At 56.1% G+C, this 21,545-nt stretch overlaps 3 protein-coding genes across 10 annotated transcripts; 1 reads left to right on the plus strand and 2 right to left on the minus strand.

Annotated features, from left to right (window-relative positions):
- The first annotated feature begins 2,099 nt into the window (after window positions 1-2,099).
- Ptov1 (PTOV1 extended AT-hook containing adaptor protein) lies at window positions 2,100-8,377 on the plus strand. Of its 2 annotated transcripts, XR_015736409.1 has the most exons (12): window positions 2,100-2,432; window positions 4,298-4,435; window positions 4,521-4,603; window positions 4,679-4,736; window positions 4,855-4,962; window positions 6,083-6,238; window positions 6,749-6,838; window positions 6,915-6,988; window positions 7,070-7,232; window positions 7,741-7,938; window positions 8,023-8,085; window positions 8,250-8,377. XR_015736409.1 is itself a non-coding variant. In XM_087901504.1 (11 exons), the coding sequence occupies exons 1-11, from the start codon at window positions 2,262-2,264 to the stop codon at window positions 8,032-8,034; spliced, it is 1,251 nt and encodes a 416-aa protein (XP_087757630.1). In that variant the 5' UTR covers window positions 2,101-2,261; the 3' UTR covers window positions 8,035-8,377. The 2 variants fall into 2 exon arrangements, 1 of the variants encoding a protein (XP_087757630.1); XM_087901504.1 differs by having other exon boundaries at window positions 2,101-2,432; window positions 8,023-8,377.
- A 384-nt stretch (window positions 8,378-8,761) lies between these two features.
- On the minus strand, window positions 8,762-15,655 carry Pnkp (polynucleotide kinase 3'-phosphatase). Of its 3 annotated transcripts, XM_087901502.1 has the most exons (18): window positions 15,515-15,655; window positions 13,191-13,501; window positions 12,619-12,665; window positions 12,056-12,355; window positions 11,685-11,753; window positions 11,286-11,365; window positions 11,143-11,200; window positions 10,875-10,982; window positions 10,668-10,739; window positions 10,153-10,201; window positions 10,005-10,075; window positions 9,823-9,915; window positions 9,637-9,733; window positions 9,488-9,549; window positions 9,294-9,403; window positions 9,126-9,213; window positions 8,992-9,053; window positions 8,762-8,913 (listed from the first exon to the last, which is right to left on the minus strand). In XM_087901502.1, the coding sequence occupies exons 2-18, from the start codon at window positions 13,339-13,341 to the stop codon at window positions 8,790-8,792; spliced, it is 1,641 nt and encodes a 546-aa protein (XP_087757628.1). In that variant the 5' UTR covers window positions 13,342-13,501; window positions 15,515-15,655; the 3' UTR covers window positions 8,762-8,789. The 3 variants fall into 3 exon arrangements, with proteins under 3 accessions (XP_087757628.1, XP_087757629.1, XP_087757627.1); XM_087901503.1 differs by lacking the exon at window positions 11,685-11,753; XM_087901501.1 differs by lacking the exon at window positions 11,685-11,753 and having other exon boundaries at window positions 8,762-9,053.
- Akt1s1 (AKT1 substrate 1) lies at window positions 15,410-21,544 on the minus strand. Of its 5 annotated transcripts, XM_048438136.3 has the most exons (6): window positions 21,367-21,544; window positions 20,726-20,918; window positions 17,818-18,203; window positions 17,028-17,105; window positions 16,777-16,946; window positions 15,410-16,257 (listed from the first exon to the last, which is right to left on the minus strand). In XM_048438136.3, exons 2-6 carry the CDS (start codon window positions 20,791-20,793, stop codon window positions 16,114-16,116), a joined length of 846 nt encoding a protein of 281 aa, XP_048294093.1. In that variant the 5' UTR covers window positions 20,794-20,918; window positions 21,367-21,544; the 3' UTR covers window positions 15,410-16,113. The 5 variants fall into 5 exon arrangements, with proteins under 5 accessions (XP_048294093.1, XP_048294094.1, XP_048294095.1 ...); XM_048438137.3 differs by lacking the exon at window positions 20,726-20,918; XM_048438138.3 differs by lacking the exons at window positions 20,726-20,918; window positions 21,367-21,544 and adding an exon at window positions 20,429-20,701.
- Window position 21,545: the final 1 nt, after the last annotated feature.

Here is a 21,545-nt window from a genome sequence, read left to right on the forward strand (position 1 = left end):
AGCACTTATGCTGCTAAGGCAGGAAGATCTGGAGTTCAAGACCAGCCTGAGCTACATAGTGAGACATTTCCTAAAAGCAGTGAAAAGGGGCATGGGGGGGGGTGTGTCTCAGCCTGTAAAGGCAGCTGCAGCAAACCCTAGAGCTGAGTTCATCTCTGGGATTAACTCCAAAGAGGAGTGATGCTCTGACTTCCAAAAACGAGTGGTGACGTGTGTGTGTGTGTGTGTGTGTGTGTGTGAGAGAGAGAGAGAGAGAGAGAGAGAGAGAGAGAGAGAGAGAGAGAGAATAAATAAACGCCAAAATAGAGAAATAGAGACTGGAGCAATGACAGAGGAAGTAGATACAGATTTGAGTCCTAGCATCTACATGGCAACTCACAACCATCTTTAACTCCAGTTCCAGGGGATCCTAAATCCTAAACTCTCTTCTAGCCTGTACAGTCACCAGGCAAGCAAGCACAAGGTATAGAGACATACATGCAGGCAAAATACTTATGCACACACACAAATATAAAACTTTAAAAATAAGAAATTGTTCCTCCTGGACAGTTGTGTCCCACCTGTTCTTCAGTCTGACTTGCTGCTTCAGTGCGGGCAGCCTTGGCTCTGTCTGTCATCCTGTACCCCACTCTCTCTGCAAAATCCTTTGGGCTCGGGTTCAAAATCAGCTGTTGCCACTGACCGCTGCCAACCCCATTGCAGCCATGCGTCCTCCACCAGTCAGCTTTCCCTCTGCCGAGACTGGTTATTGCTGGTTTTGAGGCAGTTCTGTGTAGTCCAGGCTGGCTTTGGTCTCACTAGGTTGCTGATGATGGCTTTGAACTTCTGGTCCTTGTCCCTTCACCTCTTGATTACTGCTGTGTGCCATTACTCCTGGGTTCTCCCGTCTTTTTTTTTTTTTTTTTTTTTTTGAGACAAGGCCTTGCTAAGTTAGCTGTCCTAACTAACTGTCCTTAGTCAGATTTTGAACTTTATAGTCCAAGCAGGCTCTGAATTACTGTGTGCATATTTGCCATGGGACTTGTGTGGGGCTCAGGGGGCGCTTTGCAGGGGTTGGCTTGCTCCTCGTGTGGGTTTGCGAGATTGTCATGCTTGATGGCAGGCAGGCAGGCAAGCACTCTTATCAGCTGAGCTCTCTTGCTGCTCCCCTCCTAGCTTTTTTTTTTTTTAATCAGCTATAAAACACAACATTAAATAAAGCTAGCCTACTGCCCAGGGCATTTGTTCCGGTTAGCTTGTGGTATGTGCTGTGAGGGGCCAGGTATCATTTGGTGAAAGTAGTGTATGGATCATCCAGGCAGAACACGGTAGACTACCAATAGGTTTTCTTGTTTAAAAGAAAGCAGGGGAGAGCTTTCCCTTGCACCCCAAAGACTTCAACTCTCAGTACCCTACTAGCTCGCCAGCCAAGTGTGACGGTGCATACTCCCAATAAAGGAGCTCGAGGTCAGCCCGGGCTACACAAAGTAACATTTGAGTAGATACGGCGCGAAGCACTTATCACAATGAGTTAATTTGAGCTCAGGTACTCGAAGGCTAGGTAATATCACAGGTGAAAAGCCGAAGCAAGAAATACCCCTGCACAGTCCTTTCAGAGTAAGTAACTGCTATAAGGCACAAGGGACAGTAGGCGTGCCCAGGGCGAATGGGCAAGAGGCTAGGCCTGGTCTCCAGATCCCGCCCAGGCCGCGCGAGGCCAGCTGGGAGTTGTAGTCCTTTGTGCTCTATGCCACGTCACCGCCTACGCCAGTCCTTTCACCCACCCCTCGCTCTATTGGTAGGTTCCGTCGCGCCGTCCATTAGCCTGTCTGCGGCCTTCTGTTCCTCCCAGCAGGGAGGACTTGGTATCGTCGCACCAACTCGAACTTTATTGCAGTTTCTCCCTCTAGTCATTTCCAAGTCTGAAATCCTCCCTCTGACCTTGGTAGGATCCAGTCACACCCCCCTCACGGCTCCATCAGTATTTCACAGCGCACTTCTCCACACTGTGTTGGTTTGCGCCGGCTCCCCCTCTCGCTCCGCGTTGGTTTGCGCCGACCTCCCCCTCGCTCCGCGTTGGTTGGATCCGGTCCCCCCCTCTCGCTCCGCGTTGGTCGGCGCCGTGCTCCCCCGCTCGCTGCAGTGGTTCGGCCTCGGCGACCCCTCAGCGGCGCGTCCCCCGCCGCCGCGGTCCCGCTCCGCGTCTTCCTGAAGCCGCGCTCCCGCGCCTGTCGGTCGGCGGACCCGCAGCCCCCCGTGAGGCCCACGGCCTCCCGCTCGCTATGGTCCGCCCGCGCCGTGCCCCGCACCGCTCCGGTGCCGGGGGCCCCCTCGGAGGTCGTGGCCGGCCACCGCGGCCCCTGGTCGTGCGCGCCGTGCGCTCGCGTTCCTGGCCTGCCGGTCCTCGAGGCCCGCAGCCCCCGCGGATCCGGGCCCGCTCGGCCCCTCCCATGGTGAGTCCCCGGGTCTGCTTCTAGAGCCTTCCACGCACGCCCCGCCCTGCCGCCCCTCCTCTGGCGGGCGCCTTTGTCCGCAGCGCCCACGGGTCTCCCGCGGGAGGGCGCACCCGGAGTCCCGGATCAGCCTCTGGTCCGCTCCCCTTTGTTGCGCGGCGGCCTGGGCGGGGGGCGGGGTACGGGGGCGGGGCGGGTTCGAATTACTGCTGACCGCGCGGCCGGCTGCACACGCTCGCGGGGTCGCCTGGCTTGAGCGCCTGTTTTTCCAATTGCAAAGTTGGTCCTCGGGCTCCGGGTCTGGAAATAGGCGAGGAGCCCGGCGTATACACTCGCGCCCAGCTGTTGCTCGCGGGGGCGTTGTCCCCCGGGGCCAGATGGCGACTGTGGACTGTCCTCTCTGTTTGCGCGCCCGCCCCGCGGCGAGCCCAGACCTTAAGCCTTAAGGTAAGGAAGGCTTAAGGTAAACATTCAGCTGTGTTGGTTCGTGTGGCTGTCACCTCTGCCCACAATATTACGTGCGTGCACTTTCTAGAAACATTGAGGTTTTCTTGGGAAACAAAACTGCCCATTGTGATGGTTGACTCGTGGCCACACCTGCGCGTGCTTGGCCAGCTGTGAGCTATTCCCTGGCTTCGCTCTGACCGCTTCAATACCCTGTGATGACGTTGTCCATGGCCGAGCTGAGGCGGGTTTGCCACTCGGATCACCTGCGGAACGCAGACACACCCCTCGCTGTAACGCAGCAGCCTAGGCCTGAAGCTTTCCCTTAATGTTGGAAGCTGCTTCTTGGGGTCCTCAGATGCGTCCCTTCCCCACAGATGTGGCTTGGCTTTGCCACAGCAAGTCAGACATGCGTGGACGCGAACTTAACTTAGGAGCTGCACTTAACGGAGTCCCTAACTGTGCTCTTCACTACCAGTGTGTTCCCTGCTGCTGTGGGCATACAGGTGTTCGTGGGGTGCAGGCAAAAACAAATCATGAGCATTGCAGTGGTTCCCCCCACCTCACACTTAAATAGTCGGGGATTCCTTTTGAGTGCCTGATTTTCATTTAGGCCCGACTGTGGTGGCTCACACACTGACACGTGTGAGCACTTGTAGTGTTGTCTCAGCACACGTTCAGGCCAGGCGTTTGCTGTAATCCGGAGGGCTTGGTGCTGCAGGGCTATGCTCATCCCGAAGGCCCCTCAGCAGTGTTAACTGAAGGCCTAGGCTGGTCTGCTACTTAAGACGCCGGGAGAACACGTTCTGGTTTGTCATCACGCAGGGTATAAAGGCCTCATGAGCTTAGACATGAGCATCGGATGCCTTCGCGATTATCAGAAGGGTCTTCGGCCTGGAGGCACACACGGGTCTGTTTGTTCAAAGGCTGGGCCAGGACCCCGCTTGTTTTTTGGAAATGTTTTAACTGAAAAGTTTAGCTTGCATCCTGGGGTGGGAGGAAGGGAGAATGTGTGGCTTTGCTTAGCAACATCATTCAGCATTCATTCAGGTCAAATGTTTTGGTGCAAAGTAGCCTCTGGGAGTCTCCCCATTTTTCTCCAGGATGGTCTTTTAACTTGATGTCTAGTTTATGTCTCCTTGGGGTTCTCAGGGAAGGCCGTCCTTTGTGTGAGTCTCCTCTTGGGGGACAGTGGCCTTAGGGTGGCTCTGAGCTGGGGCCTGGATGCAGCCCACAGCTTTCTGACAGTGGTCTAAGGGCGAGAATGCCAAAATGGTTGCTTTGAGGTTTTGACTTACGGGGAAGGGATTGGAACTCAGAGTGTGTACCTGGAGACTGAGTCTGGACCTGAGGATGTCCCCTCTGGGAAGTGTGCAATGGTCTCGCTTTAAATGACCTCAGAATTCTCCTCTCTGCTGCAGGAAGGTGCTCGAGTCTTTGGGGCCCTAGGGCCTATTGGGCCTTCTTCACCTGGGCTCTCTCTTGGGGGACTTGCAGTGAATGAGCACCGGCTCAGCAACAAATTGCTGGCCTGGAGTGGCGTGCTGGAGTGGCAGGAGGTGAGCCTGACTGGGTCCAGAGGCCTGGGCCAGTGGAGGGTGTGGATGGCCTGGGCGCTGGCTGAGTCCCCCCTCCCGCCTGCAGAAGCGTAGACCCTTCTCGGATTCCACAGCAAAGCTGAAGCGCACCCTGCCCTGCCAGGCCTACGTGAACCAGGGCGAGAACCTGTGAGTGTGGGAGTGGGCAGAGCCCGGGGCAGCCTAGGATGCAGGGAATGGCTTCTGATGCACTCCCTACTGCAGGGAGACGGACCAGTGGCCCCAGAAGCTGATCATGCAGCTCATCCCACAGCAGCTGCTGGTGAGACCAGTGGGACTGTGCCCCCAGAACCCACGCCCTGCCCCCACAGCCAGACTTGCTCCTCAGGATCTTCCCACGCTTGCCTTACCATGATCAGTGGTGCCCTTGTCATCCACAGACCACACTGGGCCCCCTCTTCCGAAACTCTCAGCTGGCCCAGTTCCACTTCACCAACAGAGACTGTGACTCGCTCAAGGGCCTCTGCCGCATCATGGGCAACGGCTTCGTGAGTGGGGATGGGGGCCAGTGCGGTGGGACCGAGTTCTGCCCTGTGATGGGAGTCGTCTTGTACCTCTTAGTGGTCATCCCAGGATCTTGGTGGGGGGGCTAAAGCAGCGTGCGCATAGTGCTCCCAGGTGCTCCCAGCTGCTGCCTTGCTTCTCAGGGTTGCGTGCATGCGTGCGTGCGTCTGTCTGGTGGTGGTGGTGGTTGGCAGTATCCTTGCCATCTGGTGACCAGCCCCTACTGTTGTGGACCCAGTCTGAGGTCCCTGGACTGGAGCAGGTGGCGGGACAGGATGGAAGGAAGTCACCAGCCCGTGCATGCTGAGGACTAGACTCCAGACTCATCCCCAGCTCTGCCTTAGTCTGGTTTGCCTCTCCCACTCGACCACGTCCACGGATCATATCCCTTTCTGGGCCCCACAGACTTGGGACATGTGAGGCTGCAACCTTGTGCCAGCAGCAGCTCTGGGATAGTATTCTGGAGCTGGGCCCAGGGTCTGGAGAATGAGTGCAGAAGGCTGGCCAGTGAGGTAGAGGTTCTTCTACATCCTGGCTCAGGATTGGGTGGCCTCCCATTGAAGAGGGAGGACTGGCATCTCAGCTGTGGTTGTGTAGTGACAGCTACGTTGCAGCCACTGTGTATGCAGTTGCTGTGTCTTACAGGTGGGGACACTGGGATCCTAACAGGGGAGGTGGCTTTCCTTGAGTGACACAGCAGCCTGGCCTGCGCCTGTTCTTTAAAAATTTAAGGTCTTTTATGGTATGTGTGTGTGTCATGAGTATGCCTGGTGCTGCAGAGACCAGAAGAGGGCGTCAGATCCCATGGGACTGTATGGAAGACTGAACTGGGAACCAAACATTGGTCCAAACAAGAACAGCCAGGTGCCACTGCTGCACCTTCTCTCCAGTCCCTGCCAGCTGCTGTTAACCCAGCAGCAAGGTTGGGGTTGGTAGAGAAGGGAGGGATACAGCCATGTAGGTCCTTGGGATGAGGAGGTAGCAGTGACTCATCTGCTTTTGGGAAAACCTTGATTGAGCCATGTTTTGGTGCCCTGGCCTATCCGAGCAGGTCAGACATTGAGTTGGAGGGCCAGGCCCTGATCTGCAGCCCTGTCCCCACAGGCAGGCTGCATGCTCTTCCCCCACATTTCTCCTTGTGAGGTGCGCGTGCTCATGCTCCTGTACTCATCCAAGAAGAAGATCTTCATGGGCCTCATCCCCTACGATCAGAGTGGCTTTGTCAATGCCATACGGCAGGTCATCACCACCCGCAAACAGGTGTGCCAGCTGGGTGCAGCCTGGCTCTGGTCCCACAGTTGGTATAGCATCTACATTTGGATGGAATGTGATGAAGGCAAGAGGGAGGAGCACCAGGGAGCTGGGAGGAGATAGTGGCACGTCCCGACAGGGCTTGGAGGGGAAGGGAGTTTATAGGTTTTGAAGGGTACAGGGGATGACCGACCGGGGGTGGGTCCTGAATGTAGAATTCTCTGCGGAGCAGGAGTGTGTTGGCAAGAGGCCCAAAGTCTCTAGGGTGACCTGTGTCTTGACACCTGGCTTTCCATTGTTCATGGTGTTCACCTGCTAGCTGCTAAAGGTAGTTGTGGGCCTCCACACCACCCAGGGGCTGAGACTTATCTTGGGTCACTTGGGAGCACAGAATCTTGGCAGGTTCTGTCAGGACCAGGACCAGGCCTTGGCCTTCTTGGATTGTGGTTAGGGCTGCAGCCAGCTAGTGAGAAATTAGGAGTTGAAGCTGCTGGCAGCAGCTTGTGTACTGTCCCACAGGCCGTGGGCCCTGGAGGCGTGCACTCTGGACCTGTTCAGATTGTCAACAATAAATTCTTGGCATGGAGTGGTGTCATGGAGTGGCAGGAGGTGAGCTGCGGGGGTGGTGTGTGCTGTTGGCCCACCCCTTCCCTCCCCTGAAGTGTCCTCTTGCTTTGCCCCAAAGCCCAGGCCTGAGCCCAATAGCCGGTCCAAGCGGTGGCTGCCATCACACGTCTACGTGAACCAAGGGGAGATCCTGTGAGTGGGGTGGGCAGGCGAGTGGGCAGTCCAGGCTCCTGGGGAGACCTTATGTCTGATAGCTGCTGTCTGGTGTGGCAGGAGGACGGACCAGTGGCCGCGGAAGCTCTTCATGCAGCTCATCCCGCAGCAGCTGCTGACCACCCTTGTGCCGCTGTTCCGGAACTCGCGCCTGGTACAGTTTCACTTCACCAAGGACATGGACACTCTCAAGAGCCTGTGCCGGGTCATGGACAATGGCTTCGTGAGTAGAGGGCCTGCAGCTGCACCAGGGCCTCCTAGGTTTGCACGTTCGTCCCCTCCCTCCCCCAGCCATCTATGGAGAACTGGGGCACCAGGCTAGTCACTATATAGAGACTGTGTCAGCAGGCGTCTGCCTTGTGACAGCCCCCTCCCCACCACTGCATGCTGTTCAGCTTGGCTAAAACTCCCAGAGAACTTGGGAGGCCTGTAGCTCCCCAGGGCCAGTTCCTCCTGCTCTGGGGCTTTGCTTTCCCTTTGTAAGCAGGTGATTCTTGAGCTGGAACCCATGAGGAACCTCAGGACATGGGGGGTGGGGCTTGGGCTTGGTTATTGGAACTGTTAACATACCCAGGGTCTCTTGGGATTTTTTTTCAGTGTAAAGGAACAGGGCTCGCTCAGGGTGGGCCACATGCCTGGCAGCTTTAGACCCTTAGGACCTGCTTTTAGGGATCCCAGTTTGTAACTGAGGGAGTGCGTAGATGAGTGTCCTGACTTGGGCCTGCTGTTAGGCGGGCTGTGTGCACTTCTCTTATAAGGCCTCCTGTGAGGTGCGCGTGCTCATGCTTCTGTACTCCTCGGAGAAAAAGATCTTCATCGGCCTCATCCCACACGACCAGAGCAACTTTGTCAACGGCATCCGTCGCGTCATTGCCAACCAGCAGCAGGTCCTGCAGCGGAGCCTGGAGCAGGAGCAGCAGCAGCGAGGGGTGAGGTGGCTCTGCCATGCGTGCACTCATGGGCCCTGCCCCTGGGTGCCCACTTCTGACCCTCCCTGGCTTCTCTCTCTGCAGATGGGCGGCTAGTGCACGCCCAGGCTGGGTGGGCCAGTCCCAGACGAGGCCCGGTGGAGATCGGTGAGCAGCACTTGTTTTCCCAGGACGCAGCAGGGTGGCCCTGGCTGTAGGGAGACCACTGCATGAGGCACTGCCTTCTGGGACCTGTGTCCCTGGCAAGTATGGGTGCCTGGGGTGGGGTGCAGTCTCACGAGTAGAAGCCACCCCCTCCTACTGCCTCCCAGGTTAGATGCTTCTGAGCAGGGGCTCCTGGGGACTGTACCTGCCCAGCTACCTGGAGGACAGCGTCCTGAGGTCTCCAAGGATGGTCCTTGCCTCTGTATGTTTCCCTAATAAAGCCTTTTAACCCACACACTGTCCCCCCCTGCTAATTCTATGTTCAGTGCAACATGAATGTGTCCAGAGGTCACATAGCAGCTCTGCACATGAGGTGGATCCACGCTAAGTCTGGCAGTTTAGGGGCTGTGTCCGATCGGGTGGAGAGATAAGCTTATGCGGCTCCAGTTACCCACATTGACAGCCTGCCTTTGTTACATTTAACCAAATTTACATAAGGCCCAGTGTTCCACAACTGGGTTATAACACCTGTTGCTGACTCTAGCACCCCAAAATGGCCCTGGCTGCTCAAGTCCTCAGCCAGGTGTGCTGGGTGCACAACAGCCCACTTGTAAGCCCAAGTCAGTGTAGAACGCCATGGCAGGCTGGCCTCCCACATGCCCAGCAAGGTGGTCTTGAGCAGAGTAGCAACGCTGTTTATTGTGGGCTCAACCCTCCAAGAACTGGCGGTACAGCTGCTGCAGCGCTGGGTCCAGATGTTCCCGGAGTCGGAATGGGATCTGAAGGATCTCCAAGAAGCCCTCGGCCAGTGTGGGTGGCTCAAACTGCTTCCTGTGGGATGGGGGGTGTGAGGTGGGGAGGGGGGAGCTCCATACCCTACCACCTCCTGTACCCTTCAGGCCCCTGAACCTGTAACTGAACATGACCATGTCTGACACCGGTGCATGTGAGGGGTCGGTCATCTCGCGGAACTGCAGAAAGAGGCACAGAGGTCAGGGGGCATGGGCTTAGATGAGAGGCCAAGCCTGGAGGGCATGGCTCACCCTGTTGTTGTGGTGAGCCTGCTCCAGCGAAGCGCAGAAGTTGAAGCAGCGACATGGCACACCTGCATCTTTGGCACACTGGATGTACCTGCGGAGGCGGCAAGTGTTGCTGTCACTGCCACCCAGCACTCAGTCCCCACCCCTACCCTCATCCCAGGGTTCCAGTACCTGGCCCTACTTGGGACATCTGGATTGGTGTTATCAATCACAACTTGCTTCCCCTGCCTCAGTGCTGCTTGGCATGAGCTCACACAACGCTGCCATGACCCCAGTGTGTCCTAGGGGACCCAGGACAGGTCACAGTCAGTCTGGAGAGTCCTACCCTGAGAACAGTGCTCCGAGGGGGGCACAGCCCCACTCACCCTGTTTACATGGACGTATCCAGCTGGCAACAGGTGTTCCCGGACGAAGGTGGACTTGCCAGCTGTGGGAGAAGTGTGGCCATCAGCTAGAGTCTAGGACCAAAATGATTGCAGGGGAGCCAGAGATTGATTGGGCTATGGCATCTCACCCCCAGGAAATCCTACTGTGACCACCACCTCTGGTTTGGGGCTGAGGAGGAAGCTGGACTCTGGGGTGTAGAGGGGCCCAGCACTGGAGACTGTCCTCTGGCAGGGGAACAAAAGGGGAGGTGTAAGCCTGGGAACCAAAAAAAAAAAAAAAAAAAGCCTCTCACCCTTCTCCTTTAGGGTCTCACCGGGTCAAAAGCTGGAAGCTCAAATCTAGCTGCTGGCCACTTAAGGAAGAACTCCTCTGGAGTGGCAAAGCGCAGGCCAATGTTGAGGGCAAACTGGGGGAGAGACCGGTCCGAAGGATTCAGAGGTGCAGCAGAGGTGGGTGCAGGGGAGGATGGGGGACACGGCTAACCGCCAGGCTTACCAGGCGGTCTGCACAAGAGAAGTCTTTCTTCTTTCTCCCTGGGGCCCAGTTGGGCGGGCGCCCTGCTGCATCTGTAAGGAGGGTGACCCTGTCCACCACTGAGCACAGACAAGGTTCCTGACACCCCCCCAAAAGCCGATCCTCTTACCTCCCACGAAGATACTGTCAGTGATGGAAATGGGCATGCCCTCGTTGGCCTGCAAAGAGAGGCAGTGGGACAGCAGAAGGACTGGCTGTACCCCATACACAAGGACTTTGCGGCTGCATGTCTCGCCTGTTCCCCCAGTGGCCTCCAGAGGGCGCACGAACCACAGCAGTCCTGACTCCCTTGCTCTTGCCACTTGGGTTGTGTCAGTGTCTGCCTTTCTGGATCTGTACCCTTGGGCCACCTCTTCAGCCACCTTCCCATGTCCCTGGTATCTACCAGGCTCTCCCCTCAGCCACGAGCATCTCTGTTCACCTAACACTGCTTTGGACCTCAGGCTAGACCCTGACCCCTGAGTTGCAGCTTCTCAGAAGCTCCTCTGCAGCGACAGAGAGTCGCTTAGAGAGTGCTACTCTCCTAAGTCCAAAGCTGGGATTGACAGATAGATGGCAGGGACCCAGAAGGGCAAAGGAGCAAGGGTCATGAGGGCTGGGCTGGGCTGGGCTGGGTATGCTCACCTGCTCCTGCAGATGGTCCCACATGCCACTCACTGGCTTTCGGTTTAGACCTGCATGTGTTGCCACCAGCACCTATGGAGGTGGCCAGGTTACACTGTCCTCACAGTGCTTGGGATCTCCAAGGACATTCCTGTCAGCACAACCCCAGCCGAGGCCTCAATTCCATGCCAGTCCCGCACAGCCCCTCAGTGTCTCTTCTGGCTGTACCTGAAATGGGACCCCCAGCTTCTCCAATACAGCCTCCACCTTGGCCTTGAACACCTCTGCTGGCAGCTTCCCTCGCCCAATGCCCATTTGGTTGGTGAAGATTACCAGCTAGGGACAGATAAGGACACACTAGAGCCCCTCACCACAGCTCAGCCTGAACACTATACAAACATGCATGTGTGCATGCAAAGGCCCCACACACAGCCCTCCCCCACAGGCAGCACACCCTGTAGCTCTTGACCTCAGGAGAAGATCCACATCCACATACCTTGTAGCCCTCAGTATCCAGTTCCTGGAGCTTCTTTGGAATCTCCGGATACAGAATCCTACGGTCGGTGGGAAGCAGCAAGTGACTTGTAGTCCAGAGGACTCTGGGTTCCCATCCCAGCCGCTTCCCATGTCCCACCTCACCTCCAGTCACTAGGGCCAGTGGGGAAGACTTTTCCAGAGCGGGTGGTAATGAGAGTCCCATCTAGGTCAAAGGCAGCCACCTGGTATCACCAAAAACAGGGACAGCAGTAGGGTTATCTCTGACCTTCCTCACAGGCTGACCAACACCAGCCCTTTGATACTGGGATCACCCTTAGGAACAGGCAACCATCAGAGAATGCCACGATTGAGGGAGGGAAGACGGCACAATACCATGTTGTTCCTGTGTTCTCTGCTCCCCACTTTCCAGACTTTAATGGGGACCCATGTCCCACCCACCCCCTTCCCCTGAGACTCTCCTGGGAGGATTAACAGTTCAGAAAGAGCAAAGGTCTTTGTTGGAAGAGCTGGAGAGATGACTAAATGGTTAAGTGCACACACATCAGGTGGCTCACAATGCCTGTAACTCCATCTCCAGGGAACCCAGCGCTCTCTGGCTTCTGCAAGCACCTGTGTGCATGTAGTAAACATAAAATCATACAAGTTCACATAAATAAGTGAGTAAAGTTTTAAAAACCAAATTCACGGTTGACTGCGTGCCCAGCCAGGGACTAGAGCCCCCATTTTCTGTGGCCTCATTTCAGAGTGGCCCATAAACACGTCACTGATTCCAGGGCCTGCTATGTATCCTGCCCCTCAGTGGCAGCAGTCACCAATCTCTGCTCACAACAGCGCAGGCTCAGAGACTTTGATAAGACTATTTCAGGGCTGCACAAAAAACTTTGAATTAAATGACATGACTGTGACCTCACCTTGCTACGGGGCTTTACCCCAGATGCTGTGAACACCAGTAACTTCTTTAAGCTCTCCCAGCCAGGGGATGATTTCCGCACCCTCTTTTCCTGAGGCTCAGCATCCTCCCGGTCCACCGAATCCACAGGGGGAGTGCCCGGTGGAGTATCTGGCTGGGATCCCGATGTGCTAACTTCTTCCCAATGCAAGGTTAGGGGGTGTAGGCCATTGACCAGATACAGGGTGTCCCCCAAGCGTAGAGAAGCTGACAACCCTGGCTTCAACTCCTGGATCCCAACAGTTGATGGGTTAAGGCCCAGCTGCAGAAAAGGAGAGCTAGAGTTGGCTCCACCCCTTTAGGAAACAGCCGCCCCCTCACCAAGTCCAATACCCCATTTGGCAAACAGACCCATTCACTTCTTCCCACCAATTCACTTCGTGCTACCAATCAGAACTTTGAAAGGTTACAGGTATTCAGTCTGGCACGGTGGAAATGGGAATAGCTGATCAGCCTTCTGAAGGGCTGTGGTCCACCCTTCCCCCTCCCCCAAGTCCTTGCTGCCCGTTGCTGAGACACTGGTACCTGTTTCACTGTCACTGTCCGGGTCTCAGGGTCTGCAATCAGCTCCACTGAGGGTAAGGGGATGGAGTCAGGGTTTACATCACGTATGGGGACATGGCCAGCTACAGACTACGTATTGCACTTCAGAAGAAGAGGCACTTTCCTCCCACCCCCAACACAGGGCCTCAAGTAGCCCAGAGTGGCCGAGAACTCGCCACACACTGGGGGCTGGCCTTAAACTGATGCTTATGTCTCTACCACTCAAGTGCCTGGATGACGGGTGAACCCGAGGCAGTTTACGCCTCAGTAGGACCGGGACCTACACTCACAGAGGCCAGACCCGGGAATGGCACAGGATAGGATTTTTTTATCTGTAGGGTCGGCTTGCTCCATGAGACATTGAGTAGACCTAGGTCTTGGGCACGGCCTGATACATTCTGCCCAGACACCGTCTCTCTGCTGTGAGCATCCTCCGCCCGGTGATAGTCTCCCGGACCCGCTCTGTCCCTCCCCGAAAGCCCCGTCTAGCTCCTGGTTAGGCACAACCTCCCAAGCAACTCTCGCCGCCGCAGTTTCACTTCTCCCGCGCCCACCTTGATTTCGGGAGCACTTCCGGTCCGTCACCTGGGTCAGGGGTCCCCGACCTAGGACCAGGGCTTGGCCATCCGACGGCAGAAATATAGGGGGCGGTCCCCCGGCCGGGCTCTGCAGCCACAAGCGGCCCCGGCATCCCAGCTGTGACATCCCGGGACGCGGCAAAGTAGAGCAGAGTCGCTGCTCGGAAGCCAGGTATGGTCTGCTACCGGAAGTCCTGCCTTCCCACTAGAGTCGTCCGGAAATCCCGCCCCTTGCCTATGGGCGGGTTCAACGTTTCCCAGGCTACCACAGCAGTTCCGATACGTAGCTAGAGAGGATAGTTTACCATTGGGGTCACTTCTGAATTCATTCCAAAACTCACCACAGTCTGGTCTGACTCCTCCCACAGCGCATGCGCCGCCCCTGATTAGCCTGCAGCTTTATGAGCCCGTGTGGGTAAGGGGCGTTTGGATCCGTGGATACTAGGTCCCTACGCGGGAGTTAACTTGGTTTTGTTTTGTGATAGGGGCTCAGAATGTAGCCATGTTGTTAAAATTCCTTTCTGGGCGTAGTGGCACATTGCCTAATCCCAGCACTGAAGAAGTAGAAGCCGGCCTGGTCTACATAACAAGCTCTGGGTCAGCCAGGACTACAGTGAGACCCTGCCCCCACCCCCGAAAAGTTGCTTTCCAGGTGAAAACCTAAACAATATCTAAGCTCCTCTTAAAAGTCTGAAAGATAAACCGAAATACGATCTCACCAAAGATCATTCCGGGGAAGCAATGAGCTTACTGGGTTTACAGTGAGGGTTACTTCACTGGGGGTGGTGCTAGCCAGTTGTGCAAAGGCCACACTGGGGAGTCTTACCTAGCAGGCATGACATCTTTCCCATACCACACAGGATAGCCTTTCCCCCTACTTCCTCGCCTGTATCCTCTAGCCCCTGCCTAAGCCACAGGCAATTCGGGCAGAAGTGCCTACATCTGTTTGTGAGAACAGCAAGGCACTCAAGGTCTCCTGACCTTCTTTGCCTCCTCCTCCTTCTCTGAGTGAAATCTGCTGTCAACAAGCCCAACTGGGCTTATCTTTCAGCCCAGACGAACTATCTGATGTGGATATTAGTCCACTACAACACCCTAGCTAACCCCAAACTTGCAGAGATCTTGCCTGTCTTTGCTATCGAAATATTGGTATTAAAAGCAAGTGCTACAGCTGGGCGGTTGTGGCTCCTGCTTTTAATCTCAGCATTGGAAGGCAGAGGCAAACAGATCTCCGAGTCCAGGGTCAGCCTGGTCTACAGTGCTAGCTCCTGGACGGAAACACAGAGAAACCTTCAGGAAAAACAAAACCGAAATAAGCCAGTGCCATCACACCTTGTCATTGATGGTTTCTTTCCTTTCATATGGTGTTTGGTCGTGGCTACAGTGTTGTTGGGTTCATGCGGGTCGATGGAAAGAAAACACCTCAAGAATGAATTTAGACTTTTTCAGCTTACCTTAAGAATGAATTTAGCCTTTTTCAGCTTACCTTAAGAATGAACTTAGACTTTTTCAGCTGTAGGGTGGTGGTGGTCGTGTGTGAGTGTGTGATGTGTGTGATCTCTATAGCCCTGGCTACCCTGGAACTCGCTCTACATACCTCCTGCCTCTGCCTCCCCAGTGCTGGGATTAAAGGCGTATACCAGCACGCCTGGCTGTTTTGTCCTTTGAGGCAGGGTCTCTAGAAATCTAGGTTGACATTAACTAACTCCTATGCCTCCTAAATCCATCTCCTTGTTGCTGGAATGATATATGTGCATAGAAATGGCCCTCTACACTCCTCTGGCAGACAGCGCAAAGCCGGCATTTGTCCCTAGTATTTGAAGCTCATGGCTTCACCACACTCTTCCTTTGCTTCGATGATGCTAAATTCTCTGCTGCAAAATGGAAAAATCACATCTACCTCCTGGGACAAAAGGCAGAGACAGGCAGATCTCTATGAGTTCAAGACCAGCCTATCCTACAGAGCTACACAAAGAGCTAGGGCTACACAAAGAAACCCGGTCTTGGGAAAAACTAAACAACAAAAGGGAGGCGATCCATGTGACTAATGTGAAGGTGACAAATTCCCCCCGCCCGTTTTACCTACGGTCTACTTCTCTACTCACTCCCACCGTTACGTTCCCGAAAACCACATTTCCACCGTAACCGCCCGGGAATGCTCTGAAACAGCGTCCCACACACTATACACCACGTACTCACTAGCCAGAGGTAAAACTTTAATTTCAGAGCGTCCCTCCCGACCCCCGGCCCCCACCCCTCCCCCGCACCCAGGGCCAGGGCCGGAGAGTGAGGTCCCCTACCTTGAGTGGGAGAGGGCCCTTTAAGGCACCTGTTGGGGTGGGGGTGGGGACAGGAAGCTGGTACCACCCTGGGTATAGGACAGACTTTGATGGACAGGCTGTCGTTGGGGTGAAACTTATGGGGGCGTCAGACGCAGAGCGGGACAGGACCATCCCGTGGGGTACCGAATACAAGTGTCAGGATTCGGGTCAAAACAACAAAAGAAAAAACAGCCCTAGTAGTGTATCAAACTCAAGGCCTCGGGCCAATTCTGGGTTCGGGAGGGCTTGGCCACGCCCCCTGGAGGCCAGGGCCAATCGGGTGGGGGATTCAAGAAGGGCGGCGCGCGACTCTCCGGACATTGGCGGAGCCATCGCCAGGTCCCGCAGATGGGCTCCGTGCTTGGGCAGCGAGCCAAGGATGCGCGGGTAAAGCTTCTGTTGCTAGGCAAGAGACGGAGTTGACCCACTGAGTGTTTTAGAATTAGCCCGGCTCCAAACCGGAGCGAGCCAATCCCGTAAAGAATCGTCCTGTTGCTGGGCAGAGAAGGCTCATGGCTCATAGACCAATGGCGACAGTGGCCTTCCGCCGGCCTCAGCCCGCTGGGCGTTTTGCCCGCTCAGTATTTCCGCTTCAGCTTCTGGAAGTCGCTGGTGTTGAGTCGCGGCCGCGGCAGGTCCCCGAAGACCTGGGTGTCTTCGGCCTCCCGCAGCACCAGTGCCCGCATACTGGCGGCGATCCGGTCCAGGTCGGGAGAGGAGGGCTGTGGAGGGAGGAAACCTCAGTGCACAGGCGCCGCCTCCCGGATGTCCTCCCGCCCGCCCGATTGCCCACTAGGAACCTGAACGTTCCTGCCCCGCCCCACTCCTGGCTCTGACCAGGAGTAGGGGTTCAGGTGCCAAGGTGCTTGGCTGCTTCTCAGCCAGGACAGCAGGTCTCCGCCCCCCTTCCCCCAGATCCGGGTGTCAACCGGGACCTGGCCAGGGAAAGCTGGGGAAAGTCATATAACTTTCCTCTCAGTGTTCCCCCCACCCCAACCCTTCAGCGTTTTCTGTGAAGGTTGGTCCAGGCCAGCGCTGCCTGAAGGAACCGCATCCAGGATGGTGTTGGGGAAAGGAATCCTGCGAGACAATCTGATCCTCCTTCCCTCAAAAACGATTCTGAACAGACAAGGGGCCTTCCTCCTAAACTACAGGATGTCCTGGGATGGAGAAGGGAGCCTCGCTAGCCAAGGCCAGGGGCTCCCTGCAGCAGACCACTCTGGGCCTCATTCCCCCCTCACCGGGCCATTTTCCTCATCTGAAGATCGCGCCTCTGTCCTCTTCTCCTTGAAGGCCCACACTGGCACCGACACAGGCAGGGACTTGGCGTACTGCTGGGTGGGCAGGGCTGCGGCCGGGGGCTTGGGGCAGGCTGGGGGACCAGCGGGGGTCTCCTCACTCAGGCTGCCGTCTGTGACAGAGGGAGGCTTCAGCTTCTGTACCCCTACCCTCGGCCTGGCCTCCTAGGGCTTGAACAACCCAGGATCCTCACCATCTGTGCTCTCCGGGTCTGACTCGCAGAAGGGGGGCAGGTCTTGGAGAGTGGCGTCCTCATCCATCATGAAGAGTCCTGTGGGTAAGACAGGCCCTGCAATTGGTCCCTGGGCCTCAACCCTCTTCATCTGCTTGTCTGCTCACTCAGCCACTGCTGGCTTCAACATGAAACCTGTTAAGATCTGCTTGGGACAATGTCACCCAAAATAGTTCCAAAAAAAAGATGGTCTTGTGGGGACAAATCAAAGACCCTGTGGCCAAACCACTTGCCTATAGTTTCAAAGAGCTGATGCTAGATCACCTGGCTCCAGAGTCTATATCCTTCATGACAGGAGGAGGTGACTAGCCGTGGGCAAAGCTCGGAGAAACACCCAACTTTCCGACCCTCCTCCAACAGCTGCCCAAAGTGGGATTCCATGAGAACTGGAAAATGCTGCCTGAGGCTCACCACACAATGCTGCGGAGCACCTGGAACCCTGATCCTGGCTGCCTCAGCTGTGACAGTACACCATTCCCTGCAAACTTCTCTACCTCCCATGCATGGGGCAGAAGCCCCTACCCTTTCTTTCCAGAGACAACTGCATCTCTTAGAGAACCATGCTCCAGTTCCTTAGTCAGACCAGAAGCAGTCAAGGAACACGTGTTTGCTCAGCATACTGTGTTATGTGCTGTTGGACCTTGTGTGAGGCTGCTAGGGAATGCTTTAATGCCCTCCTAAGGATGCATTAGGACAAGTGTCCAGAAACCAGCAACCCCAGCCCAGCACCAACTCCCGTCCCCCAGCTCACCTCCATTATCGCTACCGCCCAGCCGCTCCCCAGAAGTCTCTGTCTCAGTAGGCTCATCCTCATCTTCCTCATCATCCTCCCTGGCCAGGGCTGGCCGAGGCGGAGGGCTAGGAGCAGGGCTGGGCGGCTGTGGTGCTGGTGGGGGACCAGGTCGGGTGGCGGTGGCAGCCCTGTGTGCCTGTGCGATGTCGTGGAGGCAGCGGCGTGCAGCTTCTGCCAAGGCCCCACGGCCATGGGCGGCATAGGCACAGGGCCCTGGGCGGGGTGGTGGTGGTGGCGCTGCAGTCAGCAACACCAGCTCTGTGCCAGTGCGGGCCCGGAAGCGCTCGGCGGCACCCACAACGGCCTCCCACAGTTCCTCTGGCCGCCCAGACGCCATCCGCGCCCTGTGGGCCAGAGCAGGACAGAGGGGCTGAGGCTGTGCCATCACTACCCATCCTGAGGGCCGAGGCCCCAATGTGACTCCCCTTCCATGGCATGCACCCCTCAGCTAAGCTCCACCCCTTTCCCAGACCTGCTTCCCCGGACCCGTACTAGCCACCGTTACTTCCAGCTCTAGGTTTCATCCTGCTCAACACAGGAGCCATTCCAAAGTCCTAAGTCTTCATCTGCGTTGGCCATGAGCGCTGTAGCCAGATTGGTCTGCGGTTATTTCAGCTTGGGGTCTTCCTATTTTTTGCGACAGGGTCTCAAGTACTCCTGTCACTATATGGTTACAGATAACCTTTAACTCCTGACTCCCATGTGTCCAGCTCATGAGGGCTGGGGTTACATATGCTCACCACCACACCTGGTTTATGTGGGGCTGGGAACTGAACCCAAGACTTACTGAGTGCTGGCAAGAACCAACTCAGCCGCATCAAGGCCTGTCTGGTTGTAAGCTAGGACCGACATGTAGCCCTAGCGACTCTCCTTCCTCCACTACCGGAGTAAGTGGGATTTGAGGTGTGAAGCACACACACCCAGCCTGTGTCTTTGAAGACTTACATGGATTTCATGTGCACCTTGTCCTCGGTGTGTTGGGTGTTAAAGCACATGTGAGCCAGGCATGGGAGGCATACAACTGAAATCACAACACTCAGAGGCTGAAGCAAAACTGCCATGGCTTTGCGGTCACCCTTGGTCACAGAGGCCGGGCTCAATGAAAACCACAGGTAATTTGCACCCTGGCCACTGCTAGGCCTCCATCCTTCACTTGGTCCAGCAGGTCCTCCACTACTGTGGAACTCTGCCCTCCACAGTTTCCAGGACCAGATGGACTGCACACTCAGCTCACTGGCCTTCAGGTCACTGCCAACCTTACACTTAGCTGGTGAGGAAGACAGTCCCTCCCTGGGTCACCCCAGTCCACCTGCTGGGCTTTCAGGGTCACTCTCTTAGGACAGGGCTGAGCTCTGGCTGAATGTGGGGGAAGGAGGGCGCAAGCTGCTCAGGGCTTTTCCAGGTCCTCAGCCCCTGCTGACAGCTACATCGCTGCCTATCTCCTGGCTCCTGTGGTGGGACTATGGACCACGGTGTCTCTTTCCACACACCAGGGTGTGTGGTAGCCAAAGCCCCTGCTTGACAGGCAGTGCAAACCTGAGCCCCGAAGGGATCCCAGCGCATCAGGACCACAGTAAAGAGCAGAATCTGAAATCTGGTTGCAGTTTGCAAACTGTCGTGCACACTCAACAGATTCACCCTGTCACCTTCCACCTGCCTCCCCAAGGTGGGGCTGCTCACATGCTGGACCAGAATGCGATGGCCATTCCTAAGCAACCTCTCACTTCCTATGACATGAAGAGTAGTGGTCGCTCCACTTTCGGGTCTTAAGCTCCAAATCAGGAAGACCAGACCTTGACTGTCCCACCAGCTGAACTGGCCACTGACAAGGACAGTCTGTCCAGAGCCCTTTGCCAATCCTGAGTTCTACCCTGCCTACTTCAAGACACTAAACTTCGCATCCCAACTTTCCACTGAAAAGGAGAAAGCTGCAGACACTTGCCACAGACACAGAAATGAGCTGTTGTGGTTTGATAGTGCTGTTTTTGGACTTCAAAGTCCCAGCCAAAGCTTTAGGAGCCACCCAAAGACTCCTACTCACATCACACACCCTCCCTAGCTGAGAAAGGAGGCTGGAAACATAAGGCTAAGGCTCAGGGCGAGAAAGTGACTGGTCCAAAAGATGGCACGACCTGTATGCTATTAGCCTGGGTCCTCACTTCTCTGAGGAGAGAGCAAATGACGGCAGGACCCAGCTACTAGCAGCAGCAGTGTGAAAACAGGCTGACTGGCTTCCGAAGGCGGCTCAAAGGAGGGCGACTTACTCGGACCTCCTAGGCCTGTGGTCTCCTATGAGGTGAGAGTCAGGGACAGACCAGCAAGGGGGAGCTATCCAGCGGGAAAGTGCAGGCCTCCTAGGACAGGTGTGACGGGAGATAGGGAAGGAAACGGCTGCAGCACGGGACGCAGAGCGGGGGGTCTCAGGGGGATCCTACCACCGAAGGCTGCGGCCCGGGGCTGAACCACGCCCGCGTACCAGCGAGGCCCCTACTCTAGGAAGAAAACAAGAAGTCCCGCCCCCGGCAGGGATCTGACCGGAAGTCCCGCCCATGGGCGCCCCCTCACCCACCAGTGGACCCCCCAAAACACAACCGCATGGACTTGGTTCGCCGCCAATGTGAAAGTCCCAGCCCGTTTGCAACACCGAGGTGAAGCTTGTCTAGCATTCTAGCATTCGTCGCGAGTCAGACACGAGGGATTGAGCGTTAGCCATTTCAGCACTCAGCCAAGGGTCTCAAGGTGATCACTGCCTCCTGACCTACGCACACTGTACCCTTCCCATGGCCGCACGCCTTCCCATGGCCCCTCAACCTAAGGAAAGCCAGATCCTCCCCAAACCCCAGCTCACAACGCCGCCTCCACTCACGTGCCCGTAGCCAGCATGGCCGGCCAGGCGCCGTCGCCGCCCTCAAAAGGCATGGCGGCTTCTTGCATCACTTCCGTGTAGCTGCCCCGCCTCCATTGTGTACACTCCGCCTCCCTTATCCTGGATGCCCCAAATCAAAATAGCAACCAGAAGCTTCATCTGCAAGCAGTGAGCAATGACAGCGGCAGAGTGCCTATGGAAAAGACTGTAAGACTTCAGCTACACCATTTCGATTTGCCCGCAACAAATACGGCTGCATGCCCACGCTCACACAGGACAATAAGCGAAGGCAAGCGGCCTGACGTCCCTCGGTTCGTAATCAACTTGTAACACAGAAGTGGAGGAAAACGGCTCCTGTTCCGTCGTGCTAGTCAGTACGGCTTCATATGCCAATAGTGCATATGGACTCTCCCTCCGTCCAGCCTACCCGCTTCCTCCCACCCCTGCTCTTTAGCACAAAGCTGGCAAAGATTCAACATGGCAGCATTTCTAGCTTCGGTTTGCCCAGTTTAAAAATGGTGGCACAGCTCTCTTTCCACGGCGACTCAGGAATTTGGGGCAACTTCGTTTCCAGGAGCCTGACTGCTTGACCCCTTATCCCGAGCCCCTCCGCGCCTCTGATACTACACAGCTCCTCTCACCTTTTCCTGTCTCTGTTCCGCTTTCCCAACACCTCGCCGTCCCGCCCCACAAAGAGATGGTAGTGCCCCGCATTAACATGGCTTCCACCGAGCCGCTATGGCTTGCCCTCGAGGAAAATGGCACAATGTTGGCTTCGATGCCAGTATAAAATATGGAGAGAGCCAAGGAGGCGTTCCTT

Source organism: Myodes glareolus, chromosome 24 (assembly GCF_982192425.1).
Source record: "Myodes glareolus chromosome 24, mMyoGla1.1, whole genome shotgun sequence".
In the NCBI taxonomy this organism is placed as follows: domain Eukaryota; kingdom Metazoa; phylum Chordata; class Mammalia; order Rodentia; family Cricetidae; genus Myodes; species Myodes glareolus.